Here is an 18,396-nt window from a genome sequence, read left to right as displayed (position 1 = left end):
AGGAGGAGGTTGTAGTACTTAACACCTACTTTGCCTCAGTATTCACCAGTAGGACAGGTGGCCCTCAGGACAACTACCCTCTGGAGCTGGTAGACAGGGACAGGAAGCCAAATAGCCCCCCTGTGTTCCAGGAGAAAATAGTCAGTGATTTACTGAGCCACCTGGATCCACACAAGTCCTTGGGATCAGATGGGATCCATCCTAGGGTGATGAGGGAACTGGCAGAAGAGCTTGCCAAGCCGCTCTCCATCATTTACCAACAGTCCTGGCTCACTGGGAAGTCCCAGATGATTGAAGTTGGTGAATGTCACGCTGATCCCCAAAAAGGCCTGGAAGGAGGACCTGGGAAACTACAGGCCTGTCAGCCTGACCTCAGTGCCTGGCAAGGTTATGGAGCAGATCATCCTGAGTGCAATCACACAGCACCTACAGGATGGACAAGGGATCAGAGCCAGCCAGCACGAGTTTAGAAAGGGCAGGTCCTGTCTGACCAGCCTGATCTCCTTTTATGATCAGGTGACCCACCTGGTGGATGAGGGGAAGGCTGTGGATGTGTCTGTCTGGACTTCAGCAAAGCCTTTGACACTGTCTGCCATCATATACTCCTGGAAAAGCTGGCAGCTCATGGCTTGGACAGGGGCACTCTGTGCTGGGTTAGGAACTGGCTGGAGGGCCGGGCCCAGAGAGTGCTGGTGAACGGGGCTGCATCCAGCTGGCAGCCGGTCACTAGTGGTATTCCTCAGGGATCAGTGATGGGCCCAGTCCTGTTTAAAATCTTTATCAGTGATTTAGATGAGGGGATGGAGTCCATCATAAGCAAATTTGCAGACAACACCAAGTTGGGAGGGAGTGTCGACCTGCTGGAAGGGAGGAGGACTCTGCAGAGGGACCTGGATAGGCTGGAGAGTTGGTTTGACTCCAGTGGGATGAAGTTCAACAAGACCAAGTGCCAGGTCCTGCACTTTGGCCACAACAACCCCTGCAGCACTACAGGCTGGGCACAGAGTGGCTGGAGAGCAGCCAGGCAGAAAGGGACCTAGGAGTGCTGATTAACAGGAAGCTGAACATGAGCCAGCAGTGTGCCCAGGTGGCCAAGAAGGCCAATGGCATCCTGGCCTGGATCAGGAACAGTGTGGCCAGCAGGAGCAGGGAAGTGATCCTTCCCCTGTACTCAGTGCTAGTGAAGCCACACCTTGAGTATTGTGTTCAGTTCTGGGCCCCTCAGTTCAGGAAAGACATTGAGGTGCTGGAGCAGGTCCAGAGAAGAGCAACCAGGCTGGTGAAGGGACTTGAACACAAGTCTTATGAGGAGAGGCTGAGGGAGCTGGGGTTATTTGATCTGGAGAAGAGAAGGCTCAGGGGTGACCTCATGACTCTCTACAACTCCCTTAGAGGAGGTTGTAGCCAGGTGGGGGTTGGTCTCTTCACAGGCTTAAGGTCTGCCAGGGGAGGTTTAGGTTGGATATTAGAAAGAAGTTCTTTTCTGAGAGAGTGATCAGGCATTGGAATGGCCTTCCCAGAGAGGAGGTGGATTCACTGTCCCTGGAGGTTTTAAGATGAGGCTGGATGTGGCACTGAGTGCCATGATCTAGTAATCTCAGTGGGGCTGGATCAAGGATTGGACTTGATGATCTCGGATGTCTCTTCCAACCCAGTTAGTTCTATGATTCTATGATTCAGTGAAGTAGGTAAGAACAAATAGTCCCACTCCTGCTTAGCAGGACACTTTGTATACTTAGCTTTAACCAAGTGCTTGTGTCCTCTTAAAGTCAAGCTTAACAATTTTCCCTAAACCTTTACCAGACAAAGCTTGTTTTTCTTACATTTGCTTTTTACCATGTGCAATACCACTTCTTTCCAGTGGAGGGAAAACTTGCCCTTCTATTCTGACTATATTCCACTCTCCCCATAAGCCTTTCTGCTGGAAGGTACTGACAGTAAACAAAGCGTCGAGAAATCACGTTCACGTTAAGTAACTTATTTTGCAATAACCAGTACTAATTTGGAAAAAGTTAAAGATGCGTGAGGGAACAAACATTTGTCTAGGAAGTCAATGTTTGTAAGGCTAAGGAGTGAGGGGGGACAGGACTGAGCAGTGTCTGCATTTCCCAATTTTATGTTCTTATTATTTTTACCACTACCCCAATGGTTAATCACTGCTTATATTAACCTAACCTGACTAGACCTTGCAGAGTGAGATAGGAAGATACCTGAATGCAGAAGCACATGAGCAGTAAAAGACTGCAGATGGGTAGAAGTAGAGTGTATACTATCCAATATATTTAACCTTTGAGCACTGTTATCTTCATACTGCAATACCAGTGGAAGGAATCAAATATAGTTATTCAATGCTTTTGCTGGTTTTAGCTGGGGGGGAGGGGAGGGTGGTATATGTGTGTTCTGATAAGGCATGTATCCTGATGGTGACACTGTAAAATAAGTATATTTTTCTGTTTGAGATCTGAAATGATCGGTTTTCAGAGACTGACACTAAAATAATTTATACACTTATATGCTCTGAGAGCCATTCCTATTAAATCAACTAGTCTTTGACTTTTACCAACAATGAAAGTAGGTAGAAGTTCTTAGTGTGTGCCAACAAGCAAATACTACTTCAGAAATGCATAACACACGAAGAAAGTAACGAATTCCAGCATTTTTGCATCTCCAGAACGGAGAAATGCAAAACTGTTTCACATTTTATTACTTTTTCTCCCAGATACACACTTCACTATTCAACAACTGTCTGTACACAAACACCTAGACCAGAGGTCTACTACCTCAATTGCCTTCAGGTGTCTTCAAACTTGATTTGCATTTGAGATGTTTCTGCTTATCAAAAGAGTTGTCAGAGAGGTGGTGGTGGTGGTTGGGATGTCCCTAGGCATGGGTTTTCCTTGCTAAAGGATGCACAGGATGGCCCCTGTGGCATGTGCCCCGATGACTTGCACCGTCTGAGCAAGTCTATGATGGCCCCGTCTCTCTGCTGTGATGGAGCTGCTTCGGCACAGGTGAGAAAAACCCCTTCCTCATGTGCAGCAACAGGCTCACAGCTCGGGTCGTCCATCTCCAGCTCCCACTATCCCGCACGGAGCACTCCTCGAGTGAGGAAAAACACAGCTTGTGATGTAGCTCGCCTTGCCCAGCTTCCCCTTCGGGACGGCCGCGGTCAAAGGAGCCTCGGCAGATGCAGGGGAACAAGAGCGTGGCTGCGGTACCCCACTCCCGTCGCAAGGGCAACGGAGAGCACAGAACTATAGCCCCGTACGGCCCCGCTCTCCTCGGGCCGTCCCGGGGCCGGGCCGCCGAGCTGGGAGGGCGGAGCGGAGCCCCGGCGGGGGCCGTCCCACAGTGCCGGGGCGGAGCCGCCACCCGCACTATAAAGGCGAGCCGGGGGGGTGGAGAGCAATCAGTTGTGTGCGGAGCGGGGCGGGAAGGAGGGTTGGAGGAGGTAAAGGCACGGTGGGTGAAGCAGAATAGAAGAAGACGGACGGACGGAGGCGAGGCGAGGCGCGGTGATGGAGCTGCTACGGACTATCGCGCACCCGCCGGGCGGCGGCGGTGCCAAGTGCTGCGAGGCAGCGGCGGGCAGGGCGGCCGGCGGCGAGTCACGCAGGAAGAAGGCGGAGGAGCCGCACCAACACGGCCACCCCGCCGCCGAGGTCTCCCGGATTATAACCGACCCCACGACGGGGAAGCGCTACTGCCGCGGCAAGGTGCTCGGAAAGGTAATGGCCGCGGCGGGCCCCGAGCCGTCCCGGGGCGGCGGCCGCTGTGTCCGGCTCGCCGCCCTTCTCGGTGGGGCGGGCTCTCTCCTGTCCCTGTGGGGCTGCGCTCCCGCGACGAGCGGGAGTGAGCCGACCTGCCGTCCCTGATCTGCCCGGTCCGACCGCCCTTCCTGCCCCCGATTCGTCTCTGCCTCGAAATACTAGAGGAATCGTGCCTTCGGCTTGGGCGAGCCGCGGGAATGATTTAGGTGTTGCATGCTGCGGAGTGGGGAGCGTGAACCTTCAGATAGACGATGAACCCAGGATACTTAGCAAATTGACCAGTGCGAAGGAAGTTGCCCTGCTTGACTAATACGTGAGCTGGTGAATGACTAAGTGCGGGACTGCTTTCATACCTGCTCTAATTGCCTTTTTCTCCTATGTCTTTCTAGGGTGGATTTGCCAAGTGTTACGAAATGACAGATTTAACAACAAATAAAGTTTATGCTGCAAAAATCATTCCTCACAGCAGAGTAGCAAAACCTCATCAAAGGGAGAAGGTGTGTATGCATTAATGTTTTTTTCTTTCTCTCAAACTCTTTGTGTGCTAGATTGCCTAGCCCTTTTCCTGAAATTGTTCTGATAGAGCTGTCAGCTCAACGTTGTGGAAGTAAGGCTAACACCTTTTTTTGTTCCCCTATCTTATCTTTTCAGATTGATAAAGAGATTGAGCTGCACAGAATGCTTAATCATAGACATGTTGTGCAGTTTTACCATTATTTTGAAGACAGAGAGAATATTTACATTCTTTTGGAATACTGCAGTAGAAGGGTGAGCATCAACTAGGAGAAATTCAGTATTTACTTACGTGGAATCTGCAACTAATTTATATATGTGATGTGTAAAAGGTATTTTTTGTGGCTTTAGTTGTTGTTTCTCCATGTATTCATTTACTTTCGTTTAAGGTGAATCTTGTGCATGAATGTTCACTGACATTTCTGCCTTTGCTTTTTCTCTGCAGTCAATGGCTCACATCTTAAAAGCAAGGAAGGTATTGACAGAACCAGAAGTACGATACTACCTCAGGCAAATTGTGTCAGGGCTAAAGTATCTTCATGAACAGGAAATCTTACACAGGGATCTTAAACTAGGTAAGTTCTGCACATTGCCAACTTCAAAACACTCCTGCAGCTCTGTCAGCATTATAGCATTTTACTCTTGTATGTTGATAACTTAATTAGTAAAATCAGCTCAGTCTGTCTTTACAGTGGAAACTTGGAGTGCTTAAGGGATGACACTAAGCATTCCTAATGAAAAAAAAATAAAATCTTAGCTCGCTTCTGGCTTTGAACAAAGTATGACTCAGCACCTGTGGCAAATTCTTGCATTACTGCGTTGCAAGAAATGGTATTTCTCTGTTTGCTAGGTAACTTCTTCATCAATGAGAACATGGAACTGAAACTGGGTGACTTTGGCTTGGCAGCTAGGCTGGAACCACTGGAGCACAGGAGGAGGTAGGAGCATCAAAACTGCATAGTCTAGTAGTAAATGAAACCAGATTCATTTAAGAAATGAGAAGTCCTGTTACGTAGCAAAAACTAATTATTTCTGAGATTAAGACTTTTCCGTCAAGAAAATGGGCTTCTATGCTTTGACTTCTACTTTTAAATAGTAGCAAATGCCAGAGGCTGGGCACTGACTGACAAATAGTGCAGGCATGAGTCTGTCCCTCCTGTATCATAAAGCACAATGGAAAACATGTATGCTATTGAAATTCCTACAGCTCCTTTTTAGGAGTCTCTTAAATTCATGTCTGAACTTGAGAGAAAAACCTGCCTTATGAAAAATAGCTTCTCTCCTCTTTTTGTTGGAAATACTAACCAGCTCTGTGGCCTCTTTGATTTTTTTTTTTTTTTTTTCCAGAACAATATGTGGTACACCAAATTACCTCTCTCCAGAAGTCCTCAACAAACAAGGGCACGGCTGTGAATCTGATATCTGGGCCTTAGGCTGTGTAATGTAAGTACTTCACTGCCTTTGAAATGAAATATTTCTATCACTGGCTTAGTCTTTTAAGAGTTCAAAGGGAATGCAGTACTGCATCCATTTGCAGCCCTTTGTACATGTGTAGGCTAAGTACAGAAATTTTCCTTCATAGTAGGAGACAGATGAAGCATCTTTTGTAGTTGTAGATAAGTACTGTGGGTGTGTAAAATAAAATAATTTTCATTTTCTTTTAAACAGGTACACAATGCTGTTGGGAAGACCCCCATTTGAGACTACAAATCTTAAAGAAACATACAGATGTATAAGGGAAGCAAGATACAGCCTGCCTTCATCTCTCTTGGCACCTGCAAAACATTTAATTGCTAGCATGTTGTCAAAAAACCCTGAAGATCGGCCCAGTTTAGATGAAATAATTCAACATGAATTTTTTTTACAGGTTTGTACTGTAGTGTTATAGCTGAAAAAGTATCCACACAAAAATGCACTGTTCTAAAATTTTTTTGTATTGTATTTCCATAGGGCTTTACTCCTGATAGACTTTCTGCTAGCTGTTGTCACACCATTCCGGATTTCCATTTATCGAGTCCTGCTAAAAATTTCTTCAAAAAAGCAGCTGCTGCTCTCTTTGGTGGTAAAAAGGATAAAGCCAGATACTTTGACACACACAGTAAGTGGATTCTAGTTAGACCTAAAACTTATCTCTATTGCATCAGGGTCATGTTGGTAATATACATCTATGAGATACCAATGGAGCACTTACATCTGTCTCAGAGTTTTCGTGGGTTATTTTGACCTCTTTTTTCTTAAGTATAGATGGTAGCCTGCCCACCTACGCCAGCTTACATAAGTGAATGCTTCTTATGGCATATTGACAATCTAAATTGGTCATCTGTTAGTTTGCACTGTGTGTTGAAGATTATTCTCTTAGTGACTTGTGTATAATGGCATCTCCATTCTTGGAGACTGTGGGATGTTTAGAAGAAGCTACTGAAGGGGGATAGTGTTTTTTCCGCAGGTAACTTGTTATGTCTTCTGTAACTGAACAGCGCTTCCAAATTCAGTGTTTTTTTTTTTTCTGTATTGCAGACAAACTAGCTAAAGAAGATGAAGAAATCTACAGGCTCAGGCATGATTTGAAGAAGACCTCAATAACTCAGCAGCCCCCCAAACACAGAACAGTTGAGGTATGCGCAAGTTCAGTTCGATTCAAATCCAGTAACAGTTGGGTGGAGTAGCTATAATTAAATTACATTTGACTTGTATATCAGAGCTGGGACTGTACACAGTGTAATCAAGCTTAAATGATTAACCGAGTTACTCTAAGAGGGCTTAACCAAGCATCTCCAAGGTATGGTAGCCTTTGTAGGGAGACTATAAATTTTGGCTTTTGAGTAATTATAGTATCTGCCTAGACTCCATTGTTGGCTATGTGGTAACTTGTCTGCCAGGTGCTCTTTCTCAATATTCCAAATACAGGTCTTCAGTTTATGATTAACTAGGACTTCTTAAAAGAATATATTGCTGAGATCTAACTCATGCCATTTGGTGTTCAGACCTGCACACAGCTGTTCCCATGCTAGGGCAGGAGAGCAGAGAACTGATTAATAGCCTGTGAGATGCAAATTGAAGATCTAAAGAATGGAAAGACCTGGCATGCTGGTCTAAGCTCAGTCTAACAGCAGCTCTTTGTACTTGCTGGAAACATTAATGCTAGTTTCCCTATAATTTATCATTTGTTGAGAAACAGGAGAGCCATGCAAAACTTGTGTATAAACCTTGCCTTTGTGTTATGTTTGATGTTTACATGTCTGACATCTCTTCTAGGAGATCCAGCCTCTTATCACAACAGTAGCAAAGCCGGGAGCGTTGCCAGAAACTAAGCAGATTGGAGACTCTATTCGGATGATAGTCAGAGGAACTTTAGGAAGCTGCAGCAGTAGCAGCGAATGTAAGTGCAGCGAAATGTATTCTCTGATTCTGAATCACACCTTAATTTTCTTCATACCTCTAATGCTTGAAACAAATGTCTGCTTTCATCCCCTATTTTTTATGCTTTAAACCTTACAGCCAATATTTTTGAAAATTTAAAATTGGCAAGCCATAAAAGCTAAACTTCTTAAAATTAAAATCTAGGTAACTGAGAAGTTTAGAATTAAAATTTGCTATCTACTCTTGTCAGTTTAATAATTAACCATTCCTTTTCAGGTCTGGAAGACAGTACCATGGGAAGTGTTGCTGATACAGTTGCAAGGGTATTGCGAGGATGTCTGGAGAATATGCCAGAAGCAGACAGCATTCCCAAAGAACAGCTGACAGCATCCTTCCAGTGGGTTACAAAATGGGTGGACTACTCTAACAAGTATGGCTTTGGGTACCAGCTGTCAGACCACACCGTTGGTGTCCTTTTCAACAATGGGGCACATATGAGCCTTCTGCCAGACAAAAAGTAAGAATCATTACAAAGCCAACAACTCGGTAAGGCAGTTTAGACATGAAATACTTGTTTTTCATCTCTAACCTCCTTATTTTCTTCTCTTCCAGGACAGTGCACTACTATGCTGAGCTGGGCCAATGCTCTGTCTTCTCAGCCACAGAGGCTCCTGAACAGTTCATTAGCCAAGTAACTGTACTGAAGTATTTCTCTCACTATATGGAGGAGAACCTCATGGATGTAAGTTCAGCACCTTTAGGTCTTGAGCTGTAAAAGTACACTAAATGTGAACTGAGTACTTAACACAGGCTGTTTGCTTTCCTAGGGAGGAGACTTGCCTAGCCTAACAGATGTACGCAGGCCTAGGCTTTATCTCTTACAGTGGCTCAAATCTGATAAAGCATTAATGATGCTCTTCAATGATGGCACATTTCAAGTAAGTATGGTAGCATCACTCTAGAAAATATTTCTTAAAATACTTTAGCAATAAAACTAGCTAAGTCTCAAAATGAGAAGAGAAAGTATACAAACAGGAACTCACTTCTCTTTTGCAGGTGAATTTCTATCATGATCACACAAAAGTCATAATTTGCAATCAGAGTGAGGAGTATCTCCTTACATACATCAATGAAGACAGGATGTCAACAACGTTTCGTCTGACAACTCTTTTGGTTTCTGGATGTTCATTGGAACTAAAACACAGAATGGAATATGCTCTGAACATGCTGCTGCAGCGATATAACTGAAGGCACTGGCTCAGTTAAACCAAATGGACCCTCTTGTTCACTGTGAATCTACAGTGGAGATGATGGAGCAACTAGTCTATTGATGGATGTGTGGTGGTACGAAAACTTGACTATCCTAGTGTGCTGGGCACACATCTATTGGAAGCCTAAACCTACTTTTGGACTAAACTGTTGTGACAAGGAGTTCTTTGGATCATGATTTTCCATGCTTCATGTGTGTTCAAGATATATTTAACTTGAACTCGGAGCAGAGAGTGTCTGCTTGCTCTGCAAAAGAGCATCTCTGATGGATTTAAACTGTGAAATACACATCTGGAAAGGGAGGGAAGGGAGAGCTCCGTTGTTGGGGATAATTGTAACAAGCAGCTTCTGGTTGCTTAACTGTGAACTATGGCCATACTTTTTTTTCCCCCCCTTTACTTTTCAAAAATACCCACACTTGTGGCTGGCAAAGTGCATTCCTTGTTAATTTTTTTTAATTTATTACAGCCTAAAGTGAAGTATTTATTACATGTTTTTTGGACCTTGGCATTTTAAATATCTGTTGGCAATAAAGAAAATAGAAATCTGAAGCAACGCTCTCTACTCTTTCTGCACTATAAGGCAGCATACCATGCTTTTGCAGTACAAAAAATGCTGCAGGTTTTGCTTTCTTTATGCTATCTTTTAAAAGTCTGCTACGGGTCAGGGTATGGATGACAGGTGCTACCCTGAACAGCTTGTCTGTTTCTATGCCCACTTGCCCTCATGAACACAAGTACACTGCTATTAATTCTAACTACACCCCTAAAGCAACTGCTTGTGGATCTTGCTAGGGTGATGATGTAGGCCTTCACACTTAGTTATGGTCCTAGAGGCTAAAAACCAAAACATGGATTTCTTCAAGACGCTACCTCTCAGCATTCACGTTTCACACTGAAAAGAACTCCTTTCTTCAGGATAATACTTGGTGTGTATAGTAGCTATGATAATGAACTATGTAAGTTTTCCCTTCTAATTGCTGTGGAAGCACTGCTCTTACCCACCAAAAAGTGAGTATCCTGATACCTCCACGGTAGAATGAATTGACTATACTTATCACTGCCCCTCTATTGTGTTTTACTATGTCAAATAGTAAACCCAGTAAAATAAAATTAAAAGGGTAATAAGATTAAAGGGTGACTTAGTGTCAAATTTGGCCTTATTCTACCCAACTGATGCCATTAAACAACTGCAACTAAGATTTATGGTATGCAGTAAGTTTTCTGTAAAGGAGCTCAAAATATCTGTGAACAACACAGTGGTAGCCTGCTATTTTCTGCCCTCCCAGCGCTGCTAAGCATATACTTAAAAGAGTAAAGAGTAATTGCTTTCCAAAACTGAAGGCAATGCCATTTGTCAGTTATAACCATGCAAAGAGGTAGGATTTGGGAGGACTCATGACTCCTTGTGGAGCTGAACTGATTTCTGTTTAGATATTGCGTATCTCCTAGACATATATAAGTACATAGCAGTCTTCAAGTAACTGTTCTGATGCAACAGCAAGCAGTAGCTCAGTTGCTTACTCAACTTAGAGTGAGGGCCTGGTCTTAAATGCAGACATCAATTGCCATCAGTGAATTGATCAAAGCAGCTGAATGCAAGGAACAGGCAGAGTAATAAAATGCAGACTAAACAAACTACAGATGTCAACACAAAATAGTGAGTAGAGGAGTTATATCACTGGCTTGCTTGATCTTGCAGCAAGTGTGTATAAACGTGATTGGTGGTGGTGTATTGAATACCATGCATTAGGTAATATTTATTTACTTCTCAAGTCTAGACAGGAAGACCCAATTGAGTTCTTCAGATGGATTTGTTAATGTAACTCTAGGCAGTTCAGTGAAGTTAAATATATACGTGCTATAGTGGGCAGGATTCAGCTTCCCAGCTGTCTACCTTCTTAAAGAGATAAGGCTGATTTTATTCCTGGGAGGCCATGACTTTCCTAACTGTCCTGCATGCATACAGCTGCCATTGAGTCCTTTTCTCTTACAAAGTAAGATTTCCCTTTTTGTTTATGACACCAATAAGCATACAGTTTATGTGCATTTGAAACAGAAATTTTACTTGAGCTATAGTACTTCCTGACATGGAAAAAGCATTTTTAGTTTGATTGTCTATGTGCTGGAAAAAGTACAAACCTTTATTTCAGCTACTGTAATTTCTTTGGGTACCAAAATCATGTTTGTGTTGCTATAATTGAGGCTGGTGTAAGCAAATAAACAGACTTTAAAGGTAGGATTTTTAAAACTGAATGTAAAGGCCCCAAATCCTGCTGTAGGATGCTTGTTGGTTGTGGACATTTGAAATATACCTCGCTAAAATAAGTTAAGTGGATCAGCTATTTGTATGCAGTGTTTATGTTTGCAACCAGGGTGCTGAGTGGTTTCTAAATCCTTATGTAACTTTATGCTTAGTGCAGCTTCTGCTCTGTATTCTTCCCTTGCTTTTATTTTCATATTGCAAAATAAGATGTTTAGATCAGGTTAAGGAGAAATACCTTTTTGAAAGTACACCTTTGCCCTAGACTCTGAGCCCAAGGAGGGAAAACCACTTAAAAATTCTTAGTATTAGAATTTGCATCAGGAACAAAGGTTCTCAAATTCTTTCCCAAGTTGGATCCTGTCTTAAATAAGACACTGTGGTGCACTGCTTGACATTTTTTACTTAAACACATAACATCCCTGTTGTAATTCTGCATATTGGAAGATTAATATTAGAAAGGTATTTGTCTGCATCCTCTATATGACAAATGTCCTACCTTCTCTTGAAAGACACTTACATGGTCAGCATTTTGTGCTTGTCAGGCAATTCTTCTAATGTTTTCTATTGAAACGAAGAGAAAACACAGCATAAAACTTTAGCTTGGGAGCATATGTACTTGAATGGAAAGGTAGGGATTAAAAGATCAGGTAAAAGTTAGCACACACGTTTTTCTGGCGTGAGTGGTGGGCACAGGAAGTGACATTGCCAAGGGAAAAAAAGGAAAAAAACAATCCTTTATCAAATCTCTCTCATCAAAACATCTTTATGAAGTTTTAAAATATATTTTGCAAATATACAGACATACTTGTACGACCCAGAGCACTAACTTACCAGTAGCAAATAAGTCAAGAAAATTATTCAAACAGGTCATGATTCAACACTAACAAAATATATTACCCAGTGATGCCACTAGTCACTGAAATATTCTAGGGCATTCTGTAATCCTTTTAAGGGTTCTGAAATTATTCCATTTCATGAAATCACTTTATGTGATGTATATATGAAAAAAAAAGAGCTTGAGTGTACGGTACTTTGCAATACTGAACAAAGTTTCCGACGTTCTCCAGGTTACTTAGGAAACTAGGAAAAGATTCTGTCACTTTAAAGCTGTTTTGTTATTTCTGCAAATAGTCATATGGATCCTTCAGCTGCCCATAAATAACAGAGAATTTTGTGCCTGACTAAGTGGATTCTAAAGGTAAATGTGAATTAAAAAAAAATTATAGGTCCTTATAAGTAAACCCTAGCATACCCAAGGATTCAACTAGAATCATGCATGGCACAGACTACAGCTTTTTTTTTTCTTTTTTTGGTCTGGTTTTATACTCTCTATGCCTTAGTAATATCAATACCAGCAGACATATCTTTGATTGAATTGCTACAATGTTAGACCAATACATACAAATCAAGAGATTAAACTCCCTTAAAATATACATATTTAAATCCATTTAAATTTCGAGACAAGTATCATGGATCATGATTATTTGGAAATTAGTATAATAGAAAGTGAAGATTTAGCCTCCGGGATTTATCCATGTAAATTAGCTTCAGTATGGAAACAAAACTGATTTGAAAGATTCTGTCGTACTGATATAGCATAAGCTACATTTGAAACTGTTTTTTTCCTCTACTGTGAAATCATGGGGAAAAAATCCGTTGTCCATTATCTATCTCAAGTAGATGTGACCAGAACAGGAGTAAGGTGTTATCCCGATTGATCATTTTAGTGCCCTTTCTGCCTACTATTTGAAGAAACACCTTGATTTGTCATAAAGAAAACATACAAGAGTTAATGGAAACAGTACCTTACACAATGGCATTATTAGTACCAAACTGTCCCAGCTGAGCAGTTTCTAAACTCTTTTTTTCAGAGGTTAAAAAGCAATAAGGCATTTCGTTGTTGCCTTCACTAAGGATTCTGAGTGGAAGAACTGAATGAACTCACCCAGACTTTGCCAGATTGTGGGGCTGACCTTATGTGGCTGGCTAGAAATGAAGATTAATCCACACTCTGCCTCCCTTGCATATACTGAGTGATCATGAAAATGACTGCTTATTTTCTGTTGACAGTTTCAAAAGTCAGACAAAGGAAAAGGTGGGACAAGTGTTCTCCATGGGTGAGCGAATGGGTGCATGGGTGTCTTTCCATACTCTGAGAATCTTAGGCAGGGGTGGACTGGTTTTTGTCTCATTCCTCACCCTGGGGAACGAGACCAGCTCATGTAAATTGTTTACCTGGATTTAAGAACTTTGGGTCTGATAACCTATCACAGAACTAGGTCTGCCTAAACAAAATGCTCCAAAGCACTATGGTAATACAAATAACCCCTTTAAAACCTGGTCATCTCAAACACCTTGGACATTCTTGTGGACCTTTCTTCTGAAGGACTCAGTTCACAGTATTTCACATCAAATGACCAACACAGCAATGGTGTTAAGATAAATAAAAGAAGCTTTGATGTCGCTTTTCCAATTTTACTACCAGCTCAGGGGGACCTCACCTACTCCTGGTCATGTTTCACTGATTCACAGAAACAAAAATTATAATCAAATTAATAGTAAACTCTGACAATTCATGAGAATTCTACACATATAAAATTTTCTGCTGATACAGTAGCGTCTGTAATTTATAACTTATTATGATAAGACTTTTTCCTTCTTTTCCATAAATAAATAAATTCCAAAGACATTTTATGAGTTTGGAATGACCTTCACTGGAGAAGTGAAAATTACAGGGCTTTTATAGTGAGCTTCTGATTCCAGTGGATTAAGACAACTGAATTCTGATGGGAGAAGAAGGGGAAAGTATATTGCATTATGAAGTAGACTGTGGCAGAGGAAGAAAGTCAATGAGAGTGGGAAAAAGGAAGCAAAGTTGTGCCATCAAAGCAAGTTTAATCTTCTATGGAAAAAAAAAGCAATTTGCATATCTTCCTCAAGGCCAGATTCTTACGTCTGCCATTACATTAAGTTATGGATGTCTGCAGTAAAAGATGCATGAGAGGTGCAATAAGTGGATAGAACAGGAAAGGCTGGACTTTTTAGTGCAGGAAATCCAAGGCAGCTGAGACAAGCTCAAGGTAATTGAAATGCCTTGTATTATGTATTAGCACAGGCAGCAACAGTTATGTTTGATGTTGTTCTACATAGAAAATTAAAAAATCTAGCCTGATTTTCAGTTGTCCTGACCTCTCTCTTAGTGTTGAGCACCTGTATATATAAAAGTGGATGGCCTCTGCTTAAAATCAAGGCTAGGTATTTCATGATAGGACACTGGGCATGATGGTGTCAGGCAGTGGTTATGGAAAGATGAAAGTACACAGAATGATTATAGGATTATTCAGTCTTATATGATACTGTTTGTGTCTCTCTAAGCATTTGCACTGAACTCATACTCATACCTGATCATCTCCACTTCATGTCAGTTCCTTCTTGTTATTGTTAATTACAAATAATTAGAAGGTTAGCTTGGCAGGGTGAGTCATAGCACGACCAGGTATGTGGGAGCTTGAGTTTACAGAGGGGTTCTGGAAAAATTGAAGTAGCTCAAAACACAGGAGGAAGAGAAGGTGCTGCAGAGCCATGCTTCCAGGGAGGGAGACCTGGGATTGAACCATGAGGGAGGGTTGGTTGGAGCTGGTGGAGGTGGAATCTTGGGAGAGAGAGGCCTCCATTTTGAACCCTCCCTCAAAGCAAACATGTAAAGGAAATGATGGCAGCAAGTCAGGAGACAGTCAGTGGCAGGCAGGTCCAAGGCAGGGCCCACAGCAGGCCCAGAGGGATCCAGGGGCTGCCCAAGGGTGGCTCTGATTGTAGATGCCACCCTGGAGCAGGGTCCGAGCAGGGCAGGTCCAAGTAGCAGGGAGCTCCTACCCTGGAGCAGGGAGGTCCGAGGTACCCTTGCAATAGGACCTGGAGTGGGGGAGGTCTGCTTTTAGCCACCTTTGCTACACAGACAAGAGAGTCATCACTGGGCTGAGGAGAGAAAGCAGAGTGGTCTGTGAGGGAGAAAAAAAAATAGCAATTAGGAGCCACAAGGGATTATTGATCCATGATAACTGATCCATGATCAGCCAATAAAAGAGAAGGAAGGACTGAGTGGGAGCTCATATGTTTGGGGCAGTGGAGCAAGCTCCAGTGTTATTTCATACTTTGTGTCAAAAAAAGGTGTTTAAGGGGATGTCAGAAGACAGAGAAGGCAGCCAGCATGTTCTACAGGTGATAAATGCAAATATGGACCAGAGGTGAAATACTGAGTGTTGTGGCTAGAGAAAAGACAGTAGCAGGGATCAAGGAACAAAAGGGAATGACTCAAGTGAAGAACTTCAAAATCATAATAAAATTAGACCCTGGTCACATTAAGTGGAGCTGAGAAGAGAAGGGAGATACTGGAACTTATTTATTAGTGGCCTTTGTACATCTGCTTCCAGGAGAGCCAGGAGAGTGGTGCCAAAGTGGGTCAAGAGGAGGATTAGCAGTGCAAAAGAAGGCAGAAGACAGGCATTGTGCTGGCATGAGACGGGAGTGGAGCCGGACAGGTGAAAACAGAAGGCATACTGAGGGATTAAATTCCCCTCCAAGTAATGGAGAAGATGCCCTGTCAGGAGGCAGCAGCCTTATTACATACAACATACATCTCTGAGGAAATTATGTGTGAAGTAAGTGTTTAGAAAATTTTCACATTCTCACTAAAACAAAGGATAAACAATGATCCAGTTAGATTAGTGGTGCCAGCACTGGGGACCAGTGCTGCAAGACAATGCATTACTCTTCTGAGTCACCAGTTTCGTTCTCACATGGGCCTTTATTAACTGCAAATCTTTACCTCCTGAGGTTGCCTCATGTGAAATGAGTTGGTGGCTCATTCCTGTTCACACTGAGAAGGTATCCACATTACAAAAATCATCACTGCTAATTACAAGCCATTTGCATTAATTGGTATCCTTGATGGAAGTCTTCAGAGGAAAGAAGGCTAATGACTAAACAACAGGCATGACAACTAAAACACCCTGTTTCCATGAAGTTGCTCCTGACTGGTCATGGACTATGTGGAGTATTTGGGGTGACTAGGGAAATGGCGGTTGTTGCCTGGGATGTGTTAGGTATGGGTGCCCTTTTTAGAACCAGTCATTGATTTTCTGAGCCTAAACTTTCAGCAGTGATGGTGATTAGTGACTTTTTGTGTGCTGTACCTGTTCTGGATTGCTACCTGCAATGGAAAGAGCTTCTCATGTCCTCGTACTTTACTATGGTTTATTTTCTGACTTTTTGATTGTTACTGTTTTTATTTGTCTACCCAAATAAATAACTTCTGTTTTCTAATTTATCTGTAAGTGAAATTAGTGTCTTCTTAATAGATTGCTTCTTTTGTCTCAGCTTTCCCTTTTCCTACAGTTTCAGATGTAGAACTGCAGTAGAAACTTCTATTCTTCAATGAGACAAACTTAAATAAAGAAAACAATAAACTTCCTGTTTCCTGGCTCACACAGCTAAGGTTATCAAAAAAATTTTGTTCATACAAGTAGTTGGTGGCTTAAACAGTTTTCCAGGAGGTATGTGAGCATTGGAAACAGAATTACCTGAAAAGGGTAACAACAACATGAAACAAGGGTCATGTCAAAAATGAGAGCCTGTAGATTATTCTCTCTGTGACTCATGATCTGGTCCCACTTCTTAAATGTTCACAGAATCACAGAATATGCCAAATTGGAAGGGACCCATAATAATCACTAAGTTCAATTCCTGATGCTGCACAGGACCATCCCTAAAAGTCACACCATGTGCCTGAGGGTCCAAATGCTTCTTGAATTCTGTCAGGCTTGGTGCTCTGACCACTTCCCTGGGGAACCTGTTTCGGTACACAGCCACCCTCTGGGTGAAGGACCTCTTTCTAATATCCAACCTAAACCTCCCCTGGCACAACTTCAGGCCATTCTCTCGGGTCCTGTCACTGGTCACCACAGAGAAGAGGTCAGTGTTTGCCCCTCCTCTTCCCTTCACAAGGAAGTTGTAGACTGCAATGAGGTCTCCTCTCAGTCTCCTCTTCTCCAGGCTGAACACATCAAGTCACCTCAGCTGCTTCTCATATGGCTTCCCCTCAAGGTCCTTCATCATTTTGTTGCCCTCCTTTGGAAGGTCTCCAATAGCTTAATATCTTTTTCATATGTTGTGGTGACCAAAACTGCACACAATATTCATCTCCCTTGACCAGCTTTGCCTGATACCCTTAGGACACAGTTGGCCCTCCTGGCTGCCAGGGCACTGCTGACTTTTTTTCAATTTGCTGTTGAGCAGGACTCCCCAGTCCCTTTCCACAGCACTGCTATCCAGCATGTCATTCCCCAATCTGTCCATATGTCCAGAGTTATCCTGTCCTAGGTGCAGAGTTTGGCACTTTCCCTTGTTGAACTTCATATGGCTGGTGATTGCTCAGTCCTTTGTCAAGGTTTCTTTGCAGAGTCTCCCTGACTTCGAGGGAGTCAGTAGCTCCTCCCACTTTTGTGTCATCTGCAAACTTGCTCAGTATCTCTTTCAGTCCTGCATCCAAGTCATTTATGAAGATGTTGAATAACACAAGGCCCAAGATGGAGCCTTGTGGAACCCCACTAGTGACAGGTCACCAGTCTGATTGTTACCTCATTCACCATTACCCCTGTGCTTGACCCGTGATCCAATTGCTCACCCACCACATGATGTGTTTATCCAGCTGTGCTGGACATTTTGTCCAGAAGTATCCTGTGAGAGACACTATTGAAAGTTTTACTGAAATCCAGAAAGATTACACCAAATGGCTTCCCTTGATCAACTGCGTGGGTTACCTTGCCATAAGAGGAAATCAGGTTTGATAAGTAGGCCTTTCCTCTCATAAAGCCCTGCTGGCTCTGACCAGTGCTGTATCTATCCAGCTCACACCTGGATTGCTGAAGATTTCGTAGGGTATCTCCTTAGCATTTAAGGGTTCTTCTGCAGTGTTTTCCACTCCACAAATTCTTCCTGGATACTAACACATTGCTCTGTGGAATACGCATGTCAGACAAGAGACACTAACACACCCATTTTGCAAAAGTAAGTCGGAGTACAGAGGGAATTTGTTTATCCTCCTCTTCTTGTTCAGCATTTTTCCTAATCACATTCCTGAGGTCTCAGAGTCAGAACCTGGAGAGTAGGGAACTTGATGACCTTGCTTTTGGTGGAGGGAAATTATAAAGCAACCAAACCC

At 42.7% G+C, this 18,396-nt stretch overlaps 1 protein-coding gene across 1 annotated transcript; it reads left to right on the top strand.

The window, feature by feature from the left end:
- The first annotated feature begins 3,451 nt into the window (after positions 1-3,451).
- Positions 3,452-9,463, top strand: PLK2 (polo like kinase 2). Its single transcript, XM_050330083.1, has 14 exons — positions 3,452-3,728; positions 4,160-4,267; positions 4,422-4,538; positions 4,729-4,858; positions 5,134-5,221; positions 5,631-5,726; positions 5,952-6,150; positions 6,234-6,381; positions 6,801-6,898; positions 7,539-7,662; positions 7,920-8,160; positions 8,256-8,385; positions 8,471-8,581; positions 8,700-9,463. Exons 1-14 carry the CDS (start codon positions 3,519-3,521, stop codon positions 8,889-8,891), a joined length of 1,992 nt encoding a protein of 663 aa, XP_050186040.1. The 5' UTR covers positions 3,452-3,518; the 3' UTR covers positions 8,892-9,463.
- Positions 9,464-18,396: the final 8,933 nt, after the last annotated feature.

Source organism: Myiozetetes cayanensis, unplaced genomic scaffold, assembly GCF_022539395.1.
Source record: "Myiozetetes cayanensis isolate MyiCay16 unplaced genomic scaffold, myiCay2020 scf4, whole genome shotgun sequence".
In the NCBI taxonomy this organism is placed as follows: Eukaryota; Metazoa; Chordata; class Aves; order Passeriformes; family Tyrannidae; genus Myiozetetes; species Myiozetetes cayanensis.
The sequence above is the reverse complement of the archived record's forward strand: the minus strand, read 5'-3'. Positions and strand labels throughout refer to the sequence as shown.

Coding starts and splice junctions, on each gene's coding strand:
- PLK2 (XM_050330083.1), top strand. CDS start 3,519: ATGGAGCTGCTACGGACTATCGCGCACCCGCCGGGCGGCGGCGGTGCC. Junction 5,727..5,951: donor TGGGCCTTAGGCTGTGTAAT/GTAAGTACTTCA, acceptor TCTTTTAAACAG/GTACACAATGCTGTTGGGAA. Junction 7,663..7,919: donor CTGCAGCAGTAGCAGCGAAT/GTAAGTGCAGCG, acceptor ATTCCTTTTCAG/GTCTGGAAGACAGTACCATG.